We start from the raw sequence: 10,186 nt of genomic DNA, 5'->3' as shown, positions 1-10,186 counted from the left end.
GCTTCAAAACAGGAAATATTCATTGATGAAATGACAACTTGTGAAATTTTTCCCCACTTAAATTGTCCAATCTTTTAACCTTAGGGCCTATACCCACTTCTATCAAAATCCTGGTCATTCACTTGGAAATATCCAGCCCTCAAATGCAACTGAAATCTATTGCAAATTAAAAGCGCAAATTTGCAAAAGATGTGGAATTTCATGACCTTGAAATTGATGTTAGTAAACTGCTGGATCCACATGCAAAGTCATTAATAAAGGAGGACTTCACAGAGTTGGACCAGATAACAAATGAAAAAGAGAAAATCAATGAGAACGATGTTGACATCAGTACATCAAAAGGAAATAATCTGATTTCAAAGGATTAAGAGAGGACTTCGGGAAAACTAGATAAATGCTTCCAAAACTTTTGCAAATAAGACCCTGCTGCAAAAATCAAATGCACAATGAAGGATAATGAGCCATATAAAAAATTATGTCCCTCCTCCAAAACATTTGAGTTACCAGAATTAGCACATACTTGCAACTGTAACCTAACGTGTTAAATATAAGATAAATTCATTTTTATAAGTTTTGGTTGAATTTTTTTCAATATAAAGTTCAAATCAAGTCTTTTTCTTTCACTCTTTCACCATGGAATATACGTCTCTATTTTTAATGGATTCACTGTAAGAGGGTCTTTTCTGGTACCAATTATCTTTGGAAAAGAAAGACCTTTTGTACTCATCTCTGTTTTACAAGCCTGCAATATATTTTAATACCACCACTCCCCCACTGGAAATTGTAAAAAATACAGACTCTTGGGTTCCTCTGCCATACCAGTTTTGAATCTCCAGGTGGAGGACACGAACTAGGAGTTAAAAAATTTTTCCATATTTTAATTTACTAATTATTTTTACTTCTTCTTCTTCTTTTTTTTTTTTTTTTAGAGGTGTAGTCTCACTATATTGCCTAGGCTGGACTTAAACTCCTGGGATCAAGGGATCTTCTGGCTTCAGCCTCTCCAGTAGCTGGGACTGCAGGTACATGTTACCACACCTGGCTAAACTCCCTATTTTTAACACTCATCATAAGCAATCCTCGTGATAATCAGGCAAGTGTGGTAATAGCTACTTTAAGTCATCCAAAGCTTTCTCTCTTTATAGTAACCTTAAGAAATCTTTAACCTAGTCAGCTGGTTTTGAGGTAGGAGGTAGGACTCCGACACCGAACCAAATTGAGCACTAGCCTGAACAGGTCGGAGGTGGAAGCCGCTTTCCATCAGATAGGCACAGCAGTGTGTCAGTTCATCATTGCCATGGCAACACCCGGGAGTTACCACCCCTTTCCAGGGCAATGACCTGATGACCCAAAAGTTACTACCCCTTGCCTAGAAATGTCTGCATAAACTGCCTCTTTTTTTTTTTTTTTTTTTTTTGAGACGGAGTCTCGCTCTGTCGCCCAGGCTGGAGTGGTGCTATCTCGGCTCACTGCAAGCTCCGCCTCCCGGGTTCACAGCATTCTTCTGCCTCAGCCTCCCGAGTAGCTGAGACTACAGGCTACCACGCCCGGCTAATTTTTTGTATTTTTAGTAGAGACAGGGTTTCACCGTGTTAGCCAGGATGGTCTCGATCTCTTGACCTCGTGATCCGCCCGCCTTGGCCTCCCAAAGTGCTGGGATTACAGGCGTGAGCCACCGTGCCCGGCCAAACTGCCTCTTAATCTGCGTGTTATTAAAAGTGGTAATAAATGTGGGTATAGATGTGACTGAAAGCTGGTCTGAGCTGGTGCTTTCTGCCTATGAGGTGGCTCTACTCTACAGGAGCAGTCACGGCTGTGACACCACCAAAGCTGGAACACCGCCTCTTCAATAAAATTGTTTTCTTCTACCTCCGGGTTGCCCTTGAATTCTTTCCTCGGCAAAGCCAAGTACCCGGGCTGCCTAAGCCCCACTTTGGGGCTCGCCTTCCCCGCGTCAGTTCGTACTCGCTGGACTCATTCCTTTATCCTTTTATTGTTTTTACATGCTCTCCTTCCTAGATCCGTGTCTAATCTACACAGCTTTCTGAAACTTTATGTAGTCTTTAGAATTTTATAACCTGCTCCTGCTTTTCATATTGTATTATTTTCTTTTCTTTTTTTTTTTTTTTTTTTGAGACGGAGTCTCGCTCTGTCGCCCAGGCTGGAGTGCAGTGGCCGGATCTCAGCTCACTGCAAGCTCCGCCTCCCGGATTCCCGCCATTCTCCTGCCTCAGCCTCCCGAGTAGCTGGGACTACAGGCGCCCGCCACCTCACCCGGCTAGTTTTTTGTATTTTTTTAGTAGAGACGGGGTTTCACCGTGTTAGCCAGGATGGTCTCGATCTCCTGACCTCGTGATCCGCCCGTCTCGGCCTCCCAAAGTGCTGGGATTACAGGCTTGAGCCACCGCGCCCGGCCTATTGTATTATTTTCTTAATATTTCAAAACACCTTTGAACAAGTCAGAATTTCCTTTTTTTTTTTTTTTCTCCTTTAAAATTGAGTCTGAGTAACTCGTCTTGTGTTCATTTATTCTACATTCCCTCAGCCTGCATTCTCATGAGTCCATTTTGCTCTATATTCATCTGGACATTAGACTACTTTGCAAATATTACCATTTCTGCCCGTTCTTTCTGTACTGCTTGATTGTCAGCACCTGGAAGACAAACACCTCATCTTCCATTTTGTCTGGATTTCCCCCACTGAGCCTAGAAGACTGACTTAACACTGACTAGTGTGCTGTGTGCTTCACGCGGTGGGTGCTTAATAAACATTTTAAAACAGTATTAAAATGTTGAATAAATTTGACAGCAGTGCTGCTTCTCATCATTTCAAACGCCAACACTTTCTAGGTCCCTTTTCTAGCAACCATTTTCCAACATACCTACATGCCTCCAGACATTTCAGCCAAGCTGGGCTCTCTTTTGATCCATCTTTCTTTGCCCGAGTTATGGAAATATTGTTTACATTTTTTCCCCTGAGGAGGGAAACCCAAAGACCCTGCTGTGAAACTTGAAGTTGCTTTTTCACCTTGGTAATTGGGGGAGAGGAAAGGACAGCAAGGATAGAGAAGGTTTTATTTCCAATTACTTCAGTTTTCGCCCCAGATCGTCTTTTACAATAAGATACAATGCCCCTATGAGTATTTTCACATCTTTATGTTTTTAATTCTTTGCATCTGAAGAGTGCTAAGGATTTTAGGCAAGAGGTTTTAGTATTTTAACTAAGATGATTTCCTCATGAGCTTTATTCAATACCTCATTTTCTTCTTGACCTTCTATAGTCAGTCAGGCAACATTTCTCTTATAACATCATTTGTCCTATTAATCATTATTTCTTACCTGTGAAAAATAAGCTTACACTTAATGTTGTATGAATCTAGCATGGTAACGTACAGAAAAGCTTATTCTCTTCTTCTTGGGTAGGGAATTCTGTTCTGCTTAATCTATTTGTTAGCTTATTTAATCCTCACAACAACTTTGCTAGGTGGACAGGAGTCATTATCTCCAGGATAAGGAAAAGGAAACTCAGAGACGTTAAGTGACTTATCCAAGTGACACAGCACTGTTAGACCCACACTGAAAACCCGGACTTCTGACTCCACAGCTAGTCCCACACAGCTCAGCTTTACATAATAGGCCCTGGTTGTGTCAGTAGAGACAAGGCTGCTAGGAAGAAGCAGCCGAGTGACAGATGAGTAGGTAGGGAGCGGCGTTGGGGCAGGTCGAAACGCGAGAAGAGCACTTCGCGCATGCGCATATCACTGAGCGAACACGGCCGTGTTCAGGAAGGTAGGAGAAAGAGGCGGAGCTCCTTGTTAACGCCATCGCCAACCTCTGCTAACGCGCAGGCGCGCTTCCTGAAGCTGAAGGTCCGCATAAAGACAAAGGGCCTCAGAATCGCGCAGGCGCAGTTGTGCCCTGGGTCGCCAAGATGTCGACCTCAAAGTATAAGCCGTCGCACCTGGCCACTCTGCCCGAGAGCCTCGACCCAGCTGAATACGACACATCTCCGGAAACCCGGCGGGCGCAAGCCGAGCGGTTGGCTATAAGAGCCCGGCTGAAACAAGAGTACTTGCTTCAGTACAACGATCCCAACCGCCGAGGGCTCATCGTGAGTGCGGGGCCTGCCGGGCGGGAATAGGGTCCGAGTCCTGGGAGAGACCGAGAGACCACGCAATGTGTCGGCCACCGTTCCCGATCAGTATCGCAGACGCAGGTCTTCTTCAAGGCCTAGCCAACTCACTACCCTTTCACCTTTGCCAGAGCTTGGCCCTCGAGAGGACCGGCTCTGGAGTCAGACCTGGCTCGGTTTGAATCCTTGATCACTTCCTGCCTGCGTGACCTTAAGAAAGTTACTCACTCTGCTTATCCTCCCTCGATTTTCTGTCTGCAAAATGGGCGTAATATAGTGCTTACTCTTTTATCAGGCTGTTAGGATTAAATGAGATAGAGCGTGTGACTGGCCTAACACAGTGCCTAGTTCGTAAGGCGTGTTCAGAAAATGTTTCTCTATATATATATGCATATATATATATATATATATATATATATAATTTTAAAGAGCTGGTGTTTACTTTTCAGTTCACACCTCATAGGGGTACTGCTCTCTCCTGATGAGAATACAGTGATTCCTTCAGCCTGCATCTTTTAAAGACCCTGCAGCTTGTTGAAGTTCTAGGCTTTGGAGTCAGAACCCAAAGCACTACTCATTGGCTAACTCTATTACTTTGGGCAACTTTAACTCCTCTGAATTATAGTTTCCTGATTTCATATATAAATGATGTGCATTCTTTATAGAATTATGAGGTTAAATAAGATAGTCTGTGTAACATTCCCAGCACATAGTATATGCCCAGTAAACTGGTAATTAACAGGTATGCTTCTATCAGATAGTTTTCTATACAGGAGCTAAATAGGTCAAATACGATGTTAACAGAACAGGACATTTCCCACACGTTGCGTTGGTGTTTTGGAATTTTGGGAAGTTATGAGGATTGAATGAAAGTTACAATGTGCCAGGCACTGTGGTAAACTTTACATATCACAACTATTTGGATAATTAAGCTCTACTACTGTCCCCATTTTACAGATGAGAAGACAACGTGGGAAGGACAAGTAGGTCATATAGAGATGCCCCTTTAGCAGGTGATAGAGCAAAATTCTAACCCTGGTTTGTGTAACCCACAGCGTCTGCTTTTAACTAGTAGGCTGTACTGTCTCCAGCCAGAACCTTGTTAACTTGGGAAGAGGGTGCAGAAAGACACATTTATTACAAACTCACATGATTGGGTTTGATGTGTTAGTGTGATGCATTAAAAGAGAATAAGGCCTCAGTCAGACCTGAAACTGAAACCAAGATCTTCTATCTTCTAGCTATATGCCTCAGGGTAGTTTCAATTTTCTCATGTGTAAATAGAGGTAATACTACCAGTCTCTTTGGTTTTGTTGATTAAATGAGTGTGTGACACTATCATTCATTAATCAATACATGTAAATTGTCTTGCCTAATTTTTTTTTTTTTTCTTGAGAGAGGATCTTGCTCTGTTACCCAGGCTGGAGTGCAGTGGTGCGATCTCGGCTTAACTGCAACTTCTGCCTCCTGGGCTCAAGCTGTCCTCCCACCTCAGCTTTCCAAGTATCTGGGACCACAGATATGCGCCACCACGTCCGGTTAATTTTTTGTATTTTTTATAGAGATGGAGTTTCATCATGTTGCCCAGGCTGGTCTTGAACTCCTGAACTCAAGCGATCCTCCTGCCTCTGCCTCTCAGAGTGCTGGGATTACAGACTTGAGCCACTGCGCCCGGCCATCTTGCCTACTCTTTAAGAATGATTGATTGAATCAGTAAATAATTGCTCAGGGTCTATTATGGCCCTATTTTACATGCCAAGATAACAATGGAGATCAAAACAGGCAAAAATTCCTGTCCTTGTAGAACGAACTTTCTAGTAGGGGAGACAAGAAACAAGTTAAACAATTAAAATCATTTAACATATTAGGTAGTGGTAAATGATTTAAAAAAAAAATAAAGCAGGGGAGATTTGGAGTGTGAGTGAGTAGTAGGGGAGGGAGGTAGCTACAATCTTAGGCTCAGGGAAGGCCTCTGTTTGAAGGTGATATCTGAATAAAGATCTGAAAGAAGTGGGGTGAGGGACATAGCTCTCTAGGAAAGTAGCATCAGGGAATAGCAAGTGCAAGGGCCCTTAGGCAGGAGAGTGTCAGGTTAATTGAAAAACACTGGAGAGACCATTGTGCTTAAAGTGGAGAAAGGTGAGGGCAAAGTGGGACAAGATCACACCAGACCTCATAGGTCATTGTAAGGACTTTTACTGAATAGGGAATTTCGTGATCTGGACTTAACAAGTTCTCTGGCTGCTTAGTTGAGAATTGACTATGGGGAAAAGGACAGGATCAGGGAGACTAGGAGGCTTTTGTAGTAATCCAATCTGTTGATAGTGGCTACCAGGGTGGTGGCAGAAGGCGATGAGAAATGGTAGATTCTGGGTGTATTTTAAAAGTAGAGCCAACCAAGTTTGCTGATAGACTGGATGTGGTGTATGAAAGAGGAGTCAAGGATGACTCCGAGGTTTTTGACCTAAGTGATTTTAAGAATGAAGTTGCCTTTTACTAAGAAACACAGGAATGTGAGAGGATAAGGTATGGAGGTGGAGTAGACTATTGGGAAATCAGTTTGGGATATGTGACATTTTAGACGCCTGATAGACCGTATGTCAGAGTTGAGCAGTTGGTTGGATATTGAGTCTGGAGTTCAGGGTGGAGTTACAGGGCTGGAGGTAAAATGTTGGGAATCATCAGCCTTTAGATAGATTATTTAAAGATTATTTACTCCCTTGACACTGTCAAGGGAGTAAGTGTAGACAGGAAAGACCAGCAAGGTCTGAGGTCCGAGGTCCAATATTAAGAGATTGGGGAGATGTGGAGGAAAAGAGCAAAGAGATGAAGAGAAAATGGCCATAGAGTTGGCAGGAAATCCAAACAGGTGTGGGCCTGGAAGTCAAGTGAAGAAATGATTTCCAGGAGTTTTCACCATGTCAGATGCTACTGAGAGTTCACTGGACTTTTAGTGATGTCAGAGGAGGAAAACTCTTCCTAGTGTGTCTTTTGGAACCTCTCTTAGTAACATTACTGGGCTTAATGAACTATGTTCATGGGGCAATTGGTATTTTTATGAAATGAAATGTCTGTTTCTGGAAGACAGATCTGGCAGATATTAAAGCACAGAGAGGTGACTAGCAGATTGAGAAGTCTGCCATTTGATAGTCATTCAAATACATTTATAGCAGAAAGGATGTAAAAATAGATGCATTAATCCTTTCAGCTATTGAGCTTTAACATCCTCTTGGACCTACATCTGTGTCTTTACCCTCTTCTTGTTGGCAGTATAGGCATAATAATAAACAATGCTGCAGAAAACTTGCATGTGCTTTCGTTTTAATGTGCTGTGATAACATCAATAGTTTCTAGAACAGCAGAAGATATTTTGGGACTTTGTATATAGTAGTGAGTGCCTACACCCTTGAGGAATTTCAGTCTGACTGAAAGGAACCAGGAGCATTTCCATTATAAAGTTTTTTTTGTTTTTAAAACTTCTGAGCTGCAGCTGATTATCTCAGGGTAAAATTGTTGTAATTTAGTTTGAAATATGACTGTGAAATTATTTTAGTTCTACAAATCATGACTTCTTGATGTTGGTTAGGACCTTGAATATGCATGTTATATACTAAAGTCTGAAAGCTGATTTTATTTGCTTATTTTTATCTGTCAGTTAATTGGGGAGACTAATTTTGTAAAATCACTTGGGCATTTAGCTAATTAAATTTAATTATGTTTTTGTGGGTAGATTTGCTGTCCATGGATAGTTATTCTAGTATAAATATATGAAAATGGACAATTATTTTCTTAACCAAGACAGTCTGATTATTTTTCTTTAACAATTTGACCTTTCTACAAAACTTTTAATAGTGTGAAATGTCTGAATTAATGCTTTTAAAATATCAGTCAAGTCAGCTTAAAAAACTTACAGTTCAGCTAGCCTACCCCCTCCTTCATTTTCCTACAGCTTATTTGTAGCCTGGAAAGACTATTTTGGTAATAGCATTAGAAAGGATCCTGGAAACAAAATACAAAGCATGGTAGAGCATATGAAATCTGTTTCTCTTCATTGGGAATACTGCATGGTTCTGATGGTCACACTTGACAATGACGCTAAGAACAGTCCAGAGAAGAATAGATAAAAATGACAAAGGAGAAAAAGTGGCTTCTATGACAGTTTAAAGATTAGGATTCTTAAGTAAACAGAAAGCTAATTGGTGATATGAGCCTTCTACATACTGGAGGATTTGAACACGATCATCAGAATTCGAAAAACACCAGAAATGAAAGATCTTTCCTGAAACTGTTTAGGAGTATTCATGATATACCCTTAACTGTTCTAGAGAACAAAATGTGTCTGTGCTCCTTCACAGAAGTCCCTATGAATTTGTTTCTCAATGTGATCCTTCTTAAGCTCTATAGCTCTTTGTTTTCATTAATTTTAGGAAAATCCTGCCTTGCTTCGTTGGACCTATGCAAGAATAAATGTCTATCCTAATTTCAGACCCACTCCTAAAAACTCACTCCTGGGAGCTCTGTTTGGAATCGGGCCCCTCATCTTCCTGTATTGTATTATCAAAGCTGACAGGGTAAGTATTCAGACCAGATGTTTAGTATTTGAGTGACAGGGTCCCTCGCTAGGGGCCAGCTGCAGCTCCTTCTCCACCAGTGCCCCTCCCACCTTGGGGCTGTACGCTGCCTTCCCTTCCTCTCTTCTTTTATCTTTATTCCTTTCCAGCAGGAGTTAAAACAAAGTTTTCAGTTACCTTTGTCTATTTTTCTTAGTTCATTTGTTTTTAAAAAAGATGATGTTTATTGGGTGAAGTATTAGCAGAATACATAAATCATTTAGTGCGTTTCCTGTTTGTGTGAATTCTGTTTACGTTGGTCACATTTTGCGAATTAATGTTAAAACCTATTAATACTCTAGGGACAGAGAAGCACAAGCTGCCTGTGGGGAATAGCTGCCATCAGCAGCCTGGGTATATGATTGTAGAGAAAGTCAAGCTGATCTTTGGCACCAAACTGTTCCACATCTGGTACTAAAGCCTGAGCTGCAGCCCCCAGGATTGTGTTGCCACTGGAGCCCACTCATCTAGCTTTGTCTTTAACTGGCCCATCTGCTTTCCCATTAGAGCTCGTGTATTTTGATTATCTGGTAAATGATCTACTTAGCAGAAAGGTAGTCCACACTTTCCCAGAAAGTGTTTGCATTTTGCTGTCAGTGTATGCTTTTAAGTGGGATAATATATTTCTAATGACTAAAATGTGAGTAAGATGTTTTTGAATAGGAGCATTTTCTTACTGTCTCTTTAGTTCCTTAGATTACTATTTCTTCGCACACTCCCTGGGCTTTAGACAGTGGGATTGCAATTAGGTTTGGAGTGTTTCATTCTCTTTGTCAGTTGTACCATGGGTTGTGCCAAAATGCAGTTTTTCTTGTCTTTTTTATTATTTATTTTTATCTAATATAGCCAACTGGCAGAATATATTGTTTTTAATGTACTTTTTTTCTGTCTATACAGGATAAGAAAGAAAAACTTATCCGGGAAGGAAAATTGGATCGAACATTTCAGCTCTCATGTTAAGTCTGGCAATGATGACTATATGTATTCCTGCCTAAATAAATAGTTTATTAATCATTAAGTAGTAGTTTCTCTTTCTTAGTATTACCTTGATTCAATGTTAAAAACTTATTAACACCCTAATAACACAGAAGCAGAAGCGGCCTGTGTTGGGAATCACTGCTGTCAGAGTGACAGCAAACATTTGCTGGACGTTGAATGAATGAACATAAATCTCTTTCCTCATTAAACTGTGAGCTCTTAGAGTACAGATTCTACAATCAGTTGTTCAACAAGCAAGTGTTAGCTATGAGCCAGGCATTATGTTATGTGCAGAGAATACAACAGTCAATAAGACAGAGCCTGTTCTTAAGGAGTACATTCTCTGACAGCTATTTATTGAACAATTATTTCAGTGCTTACTACCTGTCTGGTACTATTTAATACCTAAGCCCTTGTCTGGCCCCAGCTGCAGTGGTAAATGCAGCCAAACTAACACCAATGTAAAA

The 10,186-nt window shown here is 41.1% G+C and overlaps 1 protein-coding gene across 1 annotated transcript; it reads left to right on the top strand.

Annotated features, from left to right (window-relative positions):
* The first annotated feature begins 3,902 nt into the window (after nucleotides 1-3,902).
* On the top strand, nucleotides 3,903-9,759 carry NDUFB4 (NADH:ubiquinone oxidoreductase subunit B4). The gene is made up of 3 exons (XM_005548045.3): nucleotides 3,903-4,110; nucleotides 8,559-8,702; nucleotides 9,639-9,759. The coding sequence occupies exons 1-3, from the start codon at nucleotides 3,931-3,933 to the stop codon at nucleotides 9,699-9,701; spliced, it is 387 nt and encodes a 128-aa protein (XP_005548102.2). The 5' UTR covers nucleotides 3,903-3,930; the 3' UTR covers nucleotides 9,702-9,759.
* Nucleotides 9,760-10,186: the final 427 nt, after the last annotated feature.

This window comes from Macaca fascicularis, chromosome 2, assembly GCF_037993035.2.
Source record: "Macaca fascicularis isolate 582-1 chromosome 2, T2T-MFA8v1.1".
NCBI classification, from domain to species: Eukaryota; Metazoa; Chordata; class Mammalia; order Primates; family Cercopithecidae; genus Macaca; species Macaca fascicularis.
This window is presented reverse-complemented; position numbering and strand designations above follow the sequence as displayed.